This window comes from Phoenix dactylifera, chromosome 4 (genome assembly GCF_009389715.1).
Source record: "Phoenix dactylifera cultivar Barhee BC4 chromosome 4, palm_55x_up_171113_PBpolish2nd_filt_p, whole genome shotgun sequence".
In the NCBI taxonomy this organism is placed as follows: Eukaryota; Viridiplantae; Streptophyta; class Magnoliopsida; order Arecales; family Arecaceae; genus Phoenix; species Phoenix dactylifera.
In genome coordinates this window covers 7242026-7258405 of record NC_052395.1, presented here as the reverse complement: position 1 = coordinate 7258405, position 16380 = coordinate 7242026, and the positions used below count along the sequence as shown (strand labels likewise).

The 16380-nt window shown below is 43.9% G+C and overlaps 1 protein-coding gene across 1 annotated transcript; it reads left to right on the top strand.

Annotated features, from left to right (window-relative positions):
- Positions 1-4846: 4846 nt before the first annotated feature.
- Positions 4847-16209, top strand: LOC103695887. The gene is made up of 7 exons (XM_008777329.3): positions 4847-5658; positions 6801-7040; positions 13088-13177; positions 13776-13925; positions 14308-14432; positions 15153-15282; positions 15422-16209. The coding sequence occupies exons 1-7, from the start codon at positions 5131-5133 to the stop codon at positions 15545-15547; spliced, it is 1389 nt and encodes a 462-aa protein (XP_008775551.1). The 5' UTR covers positions 4847-5130; the 3' UTR covers positions 15548-16209.
- Positions 16210-16380: the final 171 nt, after the last annotated feature.

Sequence of the window (16380 nt, the reverse complement as noted above, 5' to 3'; positions counted from 1 at the left end):
CCTCTCATGCACCGGCGTACCTGCACAAAGCCTCACCGGTGATTCCGGTGAGGGCCCTTCGATGCTAAAGTTAGCGTGGAGTTTTTGTTGGCCAAAAATCCTTTAGGCGTTACCTGATGGGGCTATTTATAGTTTCCGTAGAAATGTTCAAGTGGCGGAGGTATGGCCCATCCTCATCATGAGAGGAGTTGGTGTTTGGCCAGGTGGCATGCAGTCAGGGCTTGCTTGAGGCACACGGTGTAGGCCATCCTTGTGAACGGCATGGCATCGACAGAGGTAGCAGGGTATGGCCCTTGACAGTAAGGCATGGCTCCTGGTTGACATGTCGTAAAGTGGCCAGCAAGCAAAACATGGCGCGGTGAGGTTGTAATGTATATCCACGTGTGCGGGCGTAGGAGCGCGCGTGGGTGCGCATGTGGATGCGGCCGTGGGCGAGGTCGGGCTTGCTTGGAGGCCGTAGCATATACTTGGGGAAGTCATTAGCTTGGTGAGCATTGAGGTCAGGCCGATTTGGAGGCCGCAACATATATTTGGTGAGGTCGACTTGGTGGACTCTAAGGTTGGCCCAGCCTCCTCGGCTCTTAGTTGACTCTGCAGGATGCCTCCACTCAGACATTTGTGCCCCGAGCTCGGGCCGAGGCGCATCGTCGAAGATACTTGGTGCCCCGAGCTTGGGCCGAGGCGCATTGTCGAAGATACTTGGTGCCCCGAGCTCGAGCCAGGGCGTGTCATCGAAGATACTCGGTGCCCCAAGCTTGGGCCGGGGGCATCATCAAAGATACTGGGCCCTCCGAGCTCGGGTTGGGGCGCATCGTCGAAGATACTTGCGAATGGTCGATGGGGCCTCTTGGTCGACACTGCAGGGCACCCGAACTTAGGCCCGGGACGTCATTGTGGATACCTGCGGTCAACGAGGCCTCTTCGGCTTTTGGTCGGCACTGCAGGGTGCCCCAAACATAGGCTCGGGACGTCATTATGTCATCAAAGAAGGTTGCTGTAGGTCGTGGCAGCGACTTGATTTGTGGGAAGGGGCCGAGGTCAGCTTGACCTTCAGCTAGGTCCGAGGTCTGGCCTGCTCGGTGCTAAGGTCTGCTTGGCCGAAATGGGGTGGTCCCACGCTGGGGTAGGACGATCCATTTTATCTCCCATCATCTACCCTCTGACTTTTGAGTTCGAGTTATTCTTTCGCTCAAGGGAAGAAAGTAGCCAAGTCATTGATCGTTCTATAATTCAGTCAAATATTTGTGAAGATGTATGTGCCGAGTAGGGTGTACTTCTTGTGTCGTTGGACCTAACGACTTTAGGCCGAGCTTTTCGAGCCGAGCTAAGTAACTCTGCGCTGGGGTCGACTTCAGTGGCCTTCTTCGGCTCGTGGTCGACTCAGCAGGGTGCCCCCACTCAGATCGGGCTGTGTCATCATAGAAGGCGTCAAAATGGCATTGGAATGGCATCGAAATGACATCGAATCGCATTGAAATGGCGTCGAAATGGCATCGAATGGTGTCAAATGGTCCTGTGGTCGAGGGAGCTCGTTCAGCTCACGGTCGGCAGTGCAGGGTGCTCGGCCTGGGGCAGACCCCACCTCTAAGGGTTGCTCGGGGCTTCAAACTTTGGTGCAAGCTCTCAGGATAGTGGCTTCGCGACGGGCCCTCCTGGCTTGGGGTTCGAGCTTGGTGGGAGCTTTGGTGGTGGCGACGCTCTACAGGAGAATGACATCGCGAGCGGTGTCCTGAGGACTCATGCTCGTGAGGAGGGAGTACAGGCTGGTCTCCCGCTTGCTGCAGGCCTTGAACGGCCACAGTGAGTGCTTGGACTTGTTGGATAAGCATGTTGAACTACTCCGGTTAAACCTAAGAAATTTGGTCTGCAGGTTCTGCAGGGGGTGGACTTTGGAGTGAGTTGTGGGGAGCTGGTGCCCGGCTCCTCGATGCATTTGAAGTTGCTTGGCTCATCAACTTCATAGCCATGACTCGGGCCTTTCCTCTAGCGCCAGATGTTGTAGTTCAAATTTGGCCCGAGGGTGATCATGTCGGAGGATTCGGAGGAGTTGCCGGTCGATACGGAGAAAGGATGGCACCTTTCGTGCGCCGACATACCTGCACAAAGCCTCACCGGTGATTCCAGTGAGGGCCCTTTTTTCTAGAGCAAGATGTTGTGGTTCAAATTTGGCCCGAGGGTGACCACGCTGGAGGAGTCGGGGGAGCTGCCGGTCGAGACGGAGAAAGGATGCCACCTCCCATGCACCGACGTACCTGCACAAAGCCTCACCGGTGATTCCGATGAGGGTCCTCCGATGCTAAAGTTAGCGTGGAGTTTTTGTTGGCCAAAAGTCCTTTAGACATTGCCTGATGGGGCTATTTATAGTCCCCGCAGAGGTGCCCAGGTAGCGCGGGTATGGCCCGTCCTCATCATGAGAGGAGTTGGTATTTGGCTAGGTGGCATGCAGCCAGGGCTTGCTTGAGGCACACGGTGTAGACCGTCCTTGTGAACGGCATGGCGTTGACAGAGGTAGTAGGGTATGGCCCTTGACAGTACGGCATGGCCCTGGTTGATATGTCATGGAGTGGCCAGCAAGCAAAGCATGGCGCAGTGAGGTTGGAATGTACGGCCATGTATGCGAGCATAGGAGCGCACGTGGATGCGGCCGTGGGCAAGGTCGGGCTCGCTTGGAGGCCGTAGCATATACTTGGCGAAGTCAGCTTGGTGAGCAATAAGGTCGGGCCGACTTGGAGGCCACGACATATGTTTGGTGAGGTCGACTTGGCGGACTCTGAGGTCGGCCAAGCTTTCTCGGCTCTTAGTTGACTCTGCAGGGTGCCCCCACTCAGACATTGGCGTCCCGAGTTCGGATCGAGGCTCGTCGTCGAAGATACTCGGCACCCCGAGCTCGAGCCGAGGCGCGTCGTCGAAGATACTCGTCGCCCCGAGACGTCCCAAGCTCGGGCTGGGGCACGTCGTCGAAGATACTCGTCGCCCCGAGCTCCGGCCAGGGCGCATCGTCGAAGATACCGGGCGCCCCAAGCTCGGGTCGGGGTGCGTTGTCGAAGATAATGGGCGCCCCGAGCTCAAGTCGGGGCGCGTCCTTGAAGATACTTGCGAACGGTCAACGGGGCCTCTTGGGCTCTTGGTCGACACTGCAGGGCATCCCGAACTTAGGCCCGGGATGTTATTATGGATACCTGCGGCCGACGAAGCCTCTTCGGTTTTTGGTCGACACTGCAGGGCGCCCCGAACTTAGGTTTGGGACGTTATTATGTCATCAGAGAAGGTTGCTGCAGGTCGTGGCAGCGACTTGATTTGTGGAAAGGGGCCGAGGTCAGCTCAGCCTTCGGCGAGGTTCGAGGTATGGCCTGCTCGGCGCTAAGATCTGCTTGGCTGGAATGGGGTGGTCCCGTGCTAGGGTAGGACAATCTATTTTATCTCCCATCAGATATAATGTAATATTATATTATATTTATAGTATAATACAATAATAAAGGTACAACGGCTAGGGTTCTTTGTTAGGGCTCCAACAAATTTTTAGATTTATAAAGAGACAAAATATGTAATTATTATATTTTATTATGAGTATTTTAGTCAAAAAATAGCTTTCCGACAAAGCTCAAATCAACTTTTTTGGAAAGCTCCAAAATGGAGCTTCTCTTAAAAATGCTGTTTTTAGCTTTTTGAAAAAGCTAAAATAGTTTTTTGAAAATTTTACCAAATACTCTTTTTCATCCAAAAGTGCTTTTGGAGGGGCAGAAAGTGCTTTTTGGCCCTCCAAAAGCTCTTCCAAACGGAGCCTTAGACAATCAATTATTATGCCAGATAGAGATGCTACGTGGCAGTGAAAAAAGTGAAGCTACCTGAATTCCACACTTACCATAGGGAGACACCCGAGCTCCCACACCTTCCGTACGTATTTATTTTTTTATATATATTTTTTTGGATAGAGTTTTTTTTGAATACATATCCTTCTAAAAATTAAAATTTGTATGAATATCTTTTCATAATTGATATTTGCATGTATACCCTCATAAAATACTTGTTTTGCATGTATAGCCTTCAATTTCTTTTTTTCTGGCATATATGCCCACATCATTTAACACTGTTAAGCAATTAGCAGTTTAAAATTTAAAATGACAAAAATACCATTTAACACCATTTAACACCGTTAAGCAATTAACAAAAAAAATATTTATAAGAGTATATATGCAAATAATAATTTGCGAGGATATTCGTGTAATTTCACATATTTAGAAGGGTTTACATGCAAAAAATTTTAATTTTATTTTTTTATTCATGCAATTTCTATTTCAATTTGAAGGGCATTCATGAAAATTTCAATATTTAGAAGAATATGTATGCAAAAATCTAAGAATTGTTTTTGTGTGTATACCTCTTAAATAGATAAAATTGTATGAATACTCTTCAGAATTGCTATTTACATGTATATCTTTATAAATTTTTTTTTTGCATGTTTATTTGTTAATAATATTTTCGTCATTTTAATTTTAAACTGTTAACTTCTTGACGACATTAGATGGTTTGGATACATATGCCGAAAAAAAGAGATATATATATATATATATATAAATATCAATTTAAAAAATATTTATATAAATCTTAATATGTAGAAGGATATGTACGTAATTTTATTTATTTACTTATTTATTTTTGGATAATATGGATAGGAGCAGGAAGTTACCCAATTTTATCAGTTTGGTTTGCTTCGTCGCTTCACCCACAGGATGGGGTAGAATACTGAACCAGAACATCCCATAACGTTGTCCAAAACCCAGTGCCGGATCCCATGCCGACCACGTTACTATAAGACACCTGTCACCGCCTCTCACCGGGCCCTCAATCTCTCGTTCGTCCCTCATCAGTCCACATGGGGCCGGAGGAGTGGAGTGTGCGACCCCTAACGGAGAAACCCCCGATTCCATCTTCACGCTCTCAGTTTTGAATGGGAGTATCTCTCTCTGGCTCTCTCAGTCTATTGCCGTAAAATTAGGGCCGTTCTCCGTCTCCTCTTCTTATCTATTCTTCGCTTGCGGCTTCTCTCCTCTCCGTCGATCTATCTTTCCCACCACATCCTAGCCGCCCCTCGATCGATCCGAGAAACCCTAGCTCCGGCGGCTGCCATCGATGTCCGTGGAGAGGCCCTTGGAGGCCTGGGAGGAGGTCCAGCGCCATGGCCAGGACCTCGCGGACCGCCTCGCCCAGGGCCTTGCCGGCCTGATCCAATCGCACATGAGTCCCCCCGCCTTCCCTTGGCCCGCCCCCCACAAGAAGCCCTTCGACCTTGACCTCCCCGCCATCCACGTCACAGCTCAGTCAGAGATCGCCGCTGGCGGCGTTTCCGCCATCCTCGACATCGGGAGCCGCCTTGGTCAGGCCGGGGCGGAACTCGGCGCCTGCATCAACGGTGTTGTGCAACAGTTCTTCCGCCAGCTGCCGGTTCCGTTCCGGCCGGACGAGGGCGGGGCGGCAGCGGCCGTGCTGCCGGCAAGGCGCGGCGGCGATGATGGGGAGGTGATGGGACTGGCGGTGGAGCGGTTTGGAGATCGGGGTTTCTCGGAGGCAGCGGCACCCGCTGGTAGCTCGGATGAGTGGGGTGATGACGAGGGGTTCGGATGTGATCTCAGAACTCCGGGGCATCTGAAGAGGCCGCAGGTAAGCTTAGCAGCATCTTACTCTTTTCATCTTCAAATATTTTTTCTTAATCGCACACTATACGTACGCTGATTCTGCTCACCGATTCCCCCCGCACACCCCCCCCCCCCCCCCCCCCACACCAACCAAATAATAAAAAAAAAGGATAAATATCTCCTCGGTAAACCAAAGGAATCTGTAGCTCCATATATTGTGGGCAAACTGCCCTTCAATATCATTCCCCAAAGGCATGATAAGAAAGAGTATCTAAATTCAATCCTCCCTACTAGAAAAACTCCTAGACATCAACTTTAATACCTGCTTCAGCAATACCTTTTTGAAATTTCTACAAGGCGGTTCATTTCTATGAAGTTCAGACTCCTGGATTTCCTAGGTGACTCAGGAGTCTAACTAGTGAAAGTTTAGGATTAAGTGCCTCGTCAAGACCAAGGAGCAAGATAAAATGTCCAAGGCGATTGCTTTGGATTCCACTAATCAGTTGTCATGAGCCAAAGTTGATATATTCTTAGACTCACTGTTGAGGTGATGTCACAGATTGGTCCATATCTTCTTCTTGGGGAACAAATTTGGGATAAAAAACGCCTCATTTTGGATTTGTGGAAGAAAAACAAAGGTGCGGTTGAGAGGGAGGTCAATCTTGTGGTTCACTATTAGAGTTATTTTTGGGATTCAGAACTTTATCTTTTGTTCATGGTATCTGCGAAGTTCCACTTGCCTTAAAAGTATCTTGATGGATGAGGGAGTTGCATTTCCCCCACTTTGTTGGGCAAACTGCAGTGTCTTCTTTGACTGTTGTTTGCATCATGCATAACTTGTCATATTGTTCGTCCAGTACGAAAATCATGTTGAAATGCAGTTTGTGTTTTCTAGGATACTGATGGTTGGCTGGCTTTATAGTTCTTGCTGTTGTTCATATGCATTAATTCTATGCATCAGTTGGTATGCTATCAACTTCTTGCACTGCTTATGTGTTACCAAGGATATATTTACAAATTATTTGGACTTACCTCTTTTGCAGTTTGCAACTTGCATCTGGAGTTGAATAGTAGTTTCCTTAATGCTTGGTTAGCCTAAATTCATGCATACTCTATGACATAGAACTGATTACCATCTTAAGTTTTGCTGTAATATGTCAAATGCAGGGGATCATTAATATCACATCAACATATGACACTAGAACCCATGAAATGGAAAGCTCCTTGGTCGCAAGGGGAGACTTGTGGAGAGTAGAGGCATCACGTGGTGGTTCAACCACAGGAAGTGAGACCTCACCTCTTTTCCTCATTCAGCTGGGACCTGTTCTATTTATTCGGGATACAACACTTCTTTTACCAGTTCATTTGTCAAAGCAACACTTGCTTTGGTATGGTTATGATAGGAAGGTAAATCCATTTGTTTACTGCCCTACTTAATGTGAAGACAATTTGTCGTAATTGGTCTGGACTTTTTTTTCTTCTAATTTATCTTCCGGTGAAGTGGCTTGTAAGCAAGTACATAGGATGAACTTCTATTGACTTTTCGTAGAATTTTTTCTTCTAATTTTTTATGCTTGTTTAATGAATTTTAATTGTGCAATGTTTATATTCTTGTGACTCTTGTTAAAGTGCTCTTTCTTTGTCGTCTTCTTTCATCAACTGAATCATTTTATACTTGTAATCTTTCTTTCTATAAATGTCACATGTCTTATAATATTCAACCATACAGAGAGATTATGCATTTAACCAGAAATAAGAATGTTATGGTCGATGTGTGATACGAATAAGAATGACAATGTTCAGAATGGAGAATGTATATGAGCATGAAAATCCATAATCAAGAGTATAACAACACGGAATCGATTTTAGATGGACTTACACATGCAAGGAAGGACAGATGAAACATAACGAAGGAGAAAGATGTATATTTTTGAAGAAAATATTTCTGGAAGTTGCAAGAGGGGATTTGAAAAGGCTGCTGTTAAAATATAACTTCTTTGTGCAGAAGGATTTAATAAAATGTCTTAAAAGGACTTCAAATAAAATATCAAAATGCAAGATAGTATTATACAAGGTCATGAGCATGTTCTTAACGAAGAAGAGTATGGAAAGGATCCAACTAACTAAAACAGAAGTCACAAGACAAGATTTCGATTAGCTTGCATGGGTTGAAGGTGCAATCCTTGTTGGAACAAGTGTCACAAGGATTTGAAGATGGACAAAGGTAGTTGGTCATTTTATTGGTTTATATTGCAGGCGATCTCATTATGGTTCCAAGATTACATCTTCCTGAAACTATTTGCAATTTTCTGATGAGAAGTACACTGATTTTGGGATATCAGTTGATAGTTCTTCTTTTCACATATGATGCTAGTTCTTTTCATTGTGAAAACATGGTCTTGTTATGCTCCCATGTTATTAGAGGTGCCTTCTGTCATGACTAACAGGTAACTTGCAACTTCTTGTTACATTTAACCATTCTGCAAATGACTCTTATTTGCTTTGTACCAAGTACTCTCCATTGTGGCATGGACAAGGATATAGTAACTAAATTCGGACACGTGTCCAAGTATCTGATTGGGCAATAGGGAAAAAGAGAAAAGGCGATACGTTGAAAAATAATTTTAATTAAAATATGTATTTATTTTAAATATTTGTATAAAAGATGTGTTTCAACACTTGGTAGTATCTTTCAATATGTGTTTCATGAAGTTCTTAATTTATTGAGGGATACAATAAAAAGATATTTTGCTGAGTTATTTTAGAGTTACATCCTCGACTAATTGTTAGAAAGGAAAAAGTCACTTTTGACATTGTTAGGGTGGGTTGAACTCATCATGGGAAGAGTCAAATTACCCACCGATCTATAAAATCAAGAAAAAGGATTATCCAAGTGTTGAGCATTTGATTTGGATACATATCTGTCATGCGGACACGCCAGACACAAGTGTCTATGTAATGTAGCTATTAGCTAATATCATAACTTCTTATCAAGTATATTGAAGATGACTTTTAAGTTTCAAGCACATGCCTTTAACTTTTCTTGAAAGCAGCCAAAATCATTAAAATCAATGAGGATGCAACATAACCAACTTGTAATCATTACCAAGGTGACAATGAGAATGGAGAATGATACAAAATGAACAATACAAAATAAAAGCCTCCAAGATGGTCAATTAACTTTGAGGCAAGTTTTGCAGTATCAATGCATGCTACCCCCTATCGAGCCCATTATATTGTACTAGTGTCAAACCGATACTTAGGAAAGGGGACGTACCAAGTGTTGGTGCGCCAAATTGACCTCTGTACCGGACATATATTGATATTGTACCAATGTGGTACCATATGGGTCCGGTATCAAGATTGCAAATCTTGGTTTTAGGATTTTTTTTGTTGACAAAAGGATCTAAAGCAGACCTTATGTTACAAAACTCTCTCCTGGTGTGAGCACCAGAGATGTTAGACCTTAGCAATTGTCCCAGTTACACGAGAAAAATTCCTTCCTATGCATAAATTTCACCTAACCCAATCTGCAAGCATATTAGCCTTCAAAAAATGTGAAATTAGGGAAAATGTATTGCAACAGGGATCTATGAGAGTTAAGAAGGTGGACGAGCGTCTGGCAATCAGTGTCAATAATGATGCAATTGTAGCCCTTCTACTTGGCAAGAATTGAGGCTTGTCTAATGGCCCAAGCTTCCATCGTAATACAAAGGAGGTCTACACGAGTAGCTTTGACAAAGAGTGATTCAGTCCTTAGCTGGCGCCAACCATTGAACCCAAATTTCATAGTTATCTAAGGACAACTAGGGAATTGGGTTGTAATAATTAGAAGCCATAGCCCAAGCTCTTGAGCATTTAGAGCATGTTATCAAACATAGCAGTTTTTTAGTTTTCCAAAGTTGTCAAATGTTATTGGCAAGCAATGCCATGCCCCAATCCATGGCAAGGAAACCATTTCCAAAAGGAAGGTTCAAGCAAGTGATGGGGGGCTTACAGTCCCAAGCCCCACACCAAGCCCTTGTCGCCGCTCCTTGGCGTCCGCCCTTGCAATGGTGGATGGTTTGGACCGATTTGTAGGTAACGTTCGTTGAATCACACAATTACAAAGACAGTCAATAAAGCAAACTGATGGATTCAACTCTCAAATTGATGAACAAAGAACAAAGAACACACAAAGAAAAGAAAATCTAGTAGAGCATTCAAGGATCTCTACTAGCCCAATCGAATGAAGAATCGTAAGGATCCCTCAATAGCCCATAATCTAGTAGGGATTGATGTATCCCATACTAGCCCAAGTCCTAGAACATAGATCTAAGACCGAAGAAACATAGGCGCAAGCGCCTCCCAAGCCTTACGACCGACTCTTACAAAGAGAAGGACAATAATCAGATTTCTACTCGAAGATCCTCACAAAAAGCCCTAATACATCTTTATATAGACCTAAGACTCCTAAGAAAGGAAAATATTCTCATGACTCATGACGACTCCTAAAGATGGTAAAACATCACTAAATTCTGCGACCACCCTTGAAGGATCCAAGTGGCGCAAATCTGAACCGCTGGTTGGCGCTTATGAATGGCACCCAAAGGAGTCCAAAACGGCATGAAACACATGCTGAATTGCGCCTAGGATTGCTGCCAATTCTGCCGTATGCTGCCATTTGTAGAGTCCCTCTGCATATGGAAGTTTCCATGCCACGGATTGGTGACGTGGCTTGTGCACATGGGTCTGGGTCATCGATCACCAAGGCCTAATGAATCTAGGCCACTGAATCTCCCCGAACGGATGGTTATGGAAGAGTCCTTGCTTGGCATGGACTCCTCCATTGATTTGTTGGCTTTCCCTTTGAAGATTCTTGCAAATCTTCCCAACTTGGTAAGCTAGTCTCCCGGGACGTGCATCCTGGTTAGTCTTGGTTGGCCGGGATGCGAGACCCGGCTGGTCAGGACATGTGTCCGTGGGATGAAGAGTTCTTTCTGCAATGGAACTTCTCTCGGTCGTTGCTCATGTTGGATCTTTAGGCCCTTGGATCGCTGAGGTTTCACGCCCGAAGAGTCCTTTGGCTGCACTGCCGTCTCTTGGCGCCCCTCTAGTTAGCACTTGATTTCCTTCCATAAAAGGATTTTCCCATGTGCGCGCACTGTTGCCTCTTGGCGCCTCTTTAGTTGGCGCTCGATTTCTTTCCATAAAAGTATTTCTCCATGTGTGCGGATGGGTGATGTGGCGCGCGCATGGTCCACTGATCTTTGGTATGGTGGACTGGCTGGTTTTGCCATGAGGATTGAACTTGCTGTTTGTGGCGCCGTCCCATGTGGCTCCCTTGGACGGTTTCCATGTGGCTCGGTTGGATGAATGAGAAGTCCCCTTGGCTCGGACTTGGGCTGGATATGGCCTACATGGAAGACTCCTTGGCGTGGTGTACTCCACTGCGATCTTGGCCCTTGGTGCCTCCCTGCGTGGCACCCATTGGAGATCTCCCTTGACCCTCTGATTGCTTGGAAAAGTCCTGCTGAAATTAGGACTCTGCTGGGCGTGTGGCCGAGGTAGAGTCCTCCTTGGACTCGGCTTCTGCATGGCTGGCCAAGCCAGGTGGTGCGCATGGGCGCGCTTGCTACTGCTCGGCCCCGCTTATCGGGCCTCTCAAGTCATCCCCGGGCTTTGCCGGGCGCGCTCCGATGTGAACGGGCTTAAGCTGGCTGCTGCCCGTCATTGAGCGCTGGGCACGTTTGGATATTGGACGCCAAACACGTGCGGGCGCAGAGCGTTGGGCGCGCGTGGTCGCTGAGTGCAAGGTGCGCGCGAGCTCAAAGTGCTGGGCACGCGCGAATGCTACTGGCGGGCCGAGAACCTTGCACGGGCGTTGGTCTAGGCCTGTGCATGGCTCGGTCGGCTGCTGGGCTGCTTGGCCAGCAAGCTGAAGACTTGCCTCCAAGCTGCTGATCTAGCCTGGATCATGCCTGAACTCGATGCTATGCTCCGCCGAGTCATCGTGCATGCAAGAAATTTGGCTTGGCGGAGCGGGGTCCTCAACAGCAAGCCACCATTGTAGGCTCGGATTTGTGGCCTCCCACTCTACTTGGTAGAAAGTAGTTGCCAAGTTTGTTAGCAAACAAATTGTTATTAACTTCACGATCAAGTTGACAACAGATAGGGCATGAAGGATGGGAATTCTAATGCAAGGTGCTTAGCCAAGAATTGGTAGGAAGCCTATCTCGAGCCATTTTCCAAATAAAATTCTTAACTCTCTGAGAGAGTTGAACTTTCCAAATTTGATTCCATACTATCAGTAGATGACCCAACCACTACGCTGAGAAGACAAATAGTTGCAGATTTGCTTAGTAAGAATCCGCTTTCTTATTCTACGATCTATTCTAATAGAGCATAGTCTTCAGTTAATCGGAGAACCGGAATCCATTCTTCAGAGTAAGAGATTTTGACTGGCCTTGGCATCTCTCCACCCCCAACTATCCATTGAATTTGAAATGGAGGCATATACCTAACCTGTTGGACAACATCCTCACCAAAAAACGGCTAAGTGGTAAGCTCCAACTTCCAAGTATTCTCTATAAGGTTGTAAATACTGTATGACGTCTTGGCTTTTTCGTGGAAAGAGAAACCCCACATACCAACAATTAGGATGGTGTGCCGATCTATTTCCTGACCTATCCCATCCCAACACTCCGGATGGTTTCCTGTCCCGATACTTGAGATGGTGGGGATGTCTTCCATCCCACCGGCATTTCAAACGTTGGTTCTCTATTATAAAGTGTGAAAAAAACAACAAAAAAAATCATAGTTAATATTAACAACAGTGAACTTCACTTTGAGAGGATTCAGTATGCCATTGTACCTTGTATAATGGCAGTCTTACCAAACTTTCCAACCATGCAGTCTTTCCAAATATCACCTTACTGTTGCAGCTGGAGATTGATATGGTCAACAGTTCAACACTAACCACAGCTCTGGACTGTCAGAAACTTTAGCAGAGATTAATAGAGCGAAGCAGTCACATTCACATGGACCATAGTCGCTAAATGGCATGAATTTTCCTAAGTCTCTTCTTTCCTTAATTGAAATTTTCTGATGTTCTTCTTTATGATCATCCTGATGCTGCAGAATATTTATCATAAAAAGGGGTAATTCTTACTCCATTATGATAAGTTGACCAAAATTTGCTCCTTCCTGCATTCTTTGCAGGTTACTTCCCCTACTTTATCCAATTTTGCAGGGCGGTAGATTTGTTCCTTATTTATATTTCTATATCTTCTAGTTGCATTCTCCTTGTAATGTACAAGAACAGTTTTAGTTAGTTTTCTCTTTCCAAAGTTTATGACTCTTTTACACACCAGTCAAGTTGAAGGCTTGCAAGTTCTTGATTGTGGACTTAAATGGCGATAGCTATTCCATGGTTCTATGTTTTCGGCTTACTGACAAAATGTTTTTGTCTTTAGAATGGAATGCATTCCCTCTGTCCAGCACTATGGTCCAAACATAGAAGATGGTTGCTGATGTCAATGATCTGTCTCAACCCTCCTGCTTGTGTAAGGCTACATAATTTTTTCTCCGAGCTATTTTTGTTTATAATTCTGTATCATAGCACTCCTCCTAGGAATATGAAAATAATTTCATTATGAATTATTTTTCTAGCGGCCCAAATAATACGGGTAGATGCTTCTTGGCTATTTTAATGACTAATTATGATTTTCTTGCCTATAAGCTCTGCCAAGTAACTTTGCAAATGGCTCAGCCGATGACCCAATGCATTTTGTTTGTGGGGAGATGATTACTCACACAACCATGCTAAATCAGAAAGTACAAGGCAATGTGAAGTAGTAGACTTATTTATATGATCCTTTATGCTACATGATATTTGACAAAACTGATCTTTTGCTATTCTTTTTACCGAATAATCATATTAACGGCATAATTGTATTCTATGCATAATCAGCACAAGGCATTTCAATTGGTTATTCTAATTTCATTTTTTCTGTATAATTGATTTTTAAATGCCCATTTCTGGGAGTGTGATTATAGTTTTTTCATATGTTCAGTCTTTTGGAGCAGCTGTAGTAATTTCTTTTGCAACAGCTCTATCCTAATAATGAAATTTGTTAACCTGGCATTTTTTTCTCCCTCCAGTCATTCATGGATTTGCAATTCCCAAGTGGGCAGCTTACTTACGTGGCTGGTGAAGGGTTGACTTCTAGTGCTTTTCTTCCTGTATTTGGTGGCTTGTTTCAAGCTCAAGGTCAATATCCAGGAGAAACAAGAATTAGCTTCTCTTACAAGGTTAGCCATTAGATCCAAGAAGATTGTCTGCCAAATCAACGAAGAAAGACTTTGAGTATTAGTTATGGGACACCATAACTTGGAAATGATGTAAACCATTTTATGTTATTGTACCTGACTATTTTCTTATCTTAGCTGTTAAGTTCGACAAAGCATGCAAATGAGCTCGATATATTAAGTAGATTCCATGGAATTTTCTGCTGGTTTACTGCTATAAAATCAGTTTGTGTTTCTTTTGTATTTTCTATGTTTTGGATGATAGTGTTTCTTCATTGGGGCATTTTTGTACTCATGCTGCTGCAGTATCTTCACTTGTATTATGTCCTTGTTATGTCTCCTTCCACTGATATATATGCCTGACAACTTTGTCATTACCTTATAGAATAAGCATGGAACACGGATTACCCCGATGATGCAGTTGCCTGACAAGTCCTTTTCTCTTGGGGTTGCACAAGCCATAGCATGGAAGAGATCTGGTCTCATGGTGCGACCAAGCATCCAATTCAGGTAGATAGTAATCAGTTCTTTCATCCTCATATGCTGGAAGGATAAACTTGTGCTTTCCAATTTGGTTAGATTTCATATAAACCAAGTAATGACCTGCATTTTAAGCAGCTTATGGATTTAAAGATGCTAATTTTTTATTGACATCCTGATTCATTCTTCTGGTTTTCAGTAAATAATTTCTCTATCTGCCCTTGTAACTTGTAATTTTAATGCTAAAATCTCTTTTGTTCTTATGATTTATTTGTTAATAAAGAATATATGATATTACTGCTTTCTATGATATGTGAAGCGTTACCAAACAAGTGCATTCTGTAAATGAACCTCAATTTCCTCTTTTTCTGTATATAACCGAGAGAGAGAGAGAGAGAGAGAGAGAGAGAGAGAGAGAGAGAGAGAGAGATTGGAAATCTGAGGACTGGAACGCCGATCTGGTCAGTGAAGATAGATACTTTGTGAAATTTGCTTTTCATGAAATGCTGAACAAATCTGAGTAATCTTACTTCTGACATAGATTGACCATGGTCCAAGATGAATTATCTGCTGATATTTTACGCATTTTTTTTATTTGCTGTAGGAAAAGGAGGCAGTTAATGGTAAAACATATAATTTGCTCTTGGTTTACATTAATCATGTGGCTAACTCTTGATTTGGTTGCTTATTACTACTTTGATTTCCTGCTGTTGAAACTTGTTTTCTTTCTTCTCCTACCCTTTTCTTTAGTATATGCCCCACTTTTGGTGGAAGCAATCCTGGGGTTCATGTAGAGCTCATCCATTCTATCAAGGAAGAACTCAATCTGATTTGTGGTTGTTCTTGCACGGTGCATCCTTCTGCTTTTGCCTCATTATCTGTAAGTTAATTATTCCTGGACTGGTGGCATGGTCCGGCCCTTATTGAACTCTTTTCTATCATAATATAGCTCTTTTTTCAATTATGTTTGGAACGTATCTGATGTTTTAAAGATACTAATACACGTCTGTGCATGGCAGCTTGGGAGATCCAAGTGGAATGGGCATTTAGGGAGCTCAGGAGTAGTGATTAGAGTGGAAACGCCTCTCAGCAATATTGGCAGGCCATCGTTGTCGGTTCAGATAAATAGTGGTCTTGAGTTTTGACTCTTTACACCGCCAAATGTATATATATCTGTACATATCATCAAGCACCGACGTCCATATTTGTGAATATACTGCTTATACCCAAATGTTTGATCAGAAATTCATTTTTTTTTTAACCTTCTTGCCACCTCATAATTTTACCAAGAAATTCACCTCTTGAAGATTCTCAGAGTGTTCAGACATCTTGTCCATGGCATCTTGATTGCTGAGATATAGTCCAGAACCAAGTGGTCCTAACAGTTTGAAGGTGAGGGAAGCCAAGATGAACTCAGAAGAAAATTTGAATTCCATGGACCGGGAAATGTCGCTTGCAATTGGGTCTAGGAAGACTTCTGAACGTAACATCAGTATTTCCTGATACTCGGATTGCTCGCCATTTCTTCCCTCTTTTTGATGCCTATAACAATTGCGCCTGTCAGACCACGGTTTTGTGATGGTTGACGTTTCGTTCTAGCATCCAGCACTCCATAAGCGGATAGTATTGACACATAAATTGTGTATAACCATAATGCAACAGTTTTGAGCTCATGCAATTTTGTTTCCCCGGAAAATTGTAAACACAACTAAGATAATGATGTTTAGATTCAGCTGATATAATGTGCAAGCGTACTGAACTATTTGTTGGTTTGTATGGAGTAGAAATTAGAATTAATTACAGAAGATATCACTTTAGCATGGTATTGTCCACTCCTGGATGTCTGTTTCTGGTTTTCTCATAGGATTGGCTGAAGTATTTTTTGAAGGATTTGCAGATGACCCGACCAGGCATAATCTTCATCGAGTTCATTGATCAATGTTTCCTACTGGTTGTTTGGCGGTGAAGTATGTTTTCT

Coding starts and splice junctions, on each gene's coding strand:
- LOC103695887 (XM_008777329.3), top strand. CDS start 5,131: ATGTCCGTGGAGAGGCCCTTGGAGGCCTGGGAGGAGGTCCAGCGCCAT. Junction 5,659..6,800: donor GGCATCTGAAGAGGCCGCAG/GTAAGCTTAGCA, acceptor TGTCAAATGCAG/GGGATCATTAATATCACATC. Junction 7,041..13,087: donor GGTATGGTTATGATAGGAAG/GTAAATCCATTT, acceptor TTTTGTCTTTAG/AATGGAATGCATTCCCTCTG.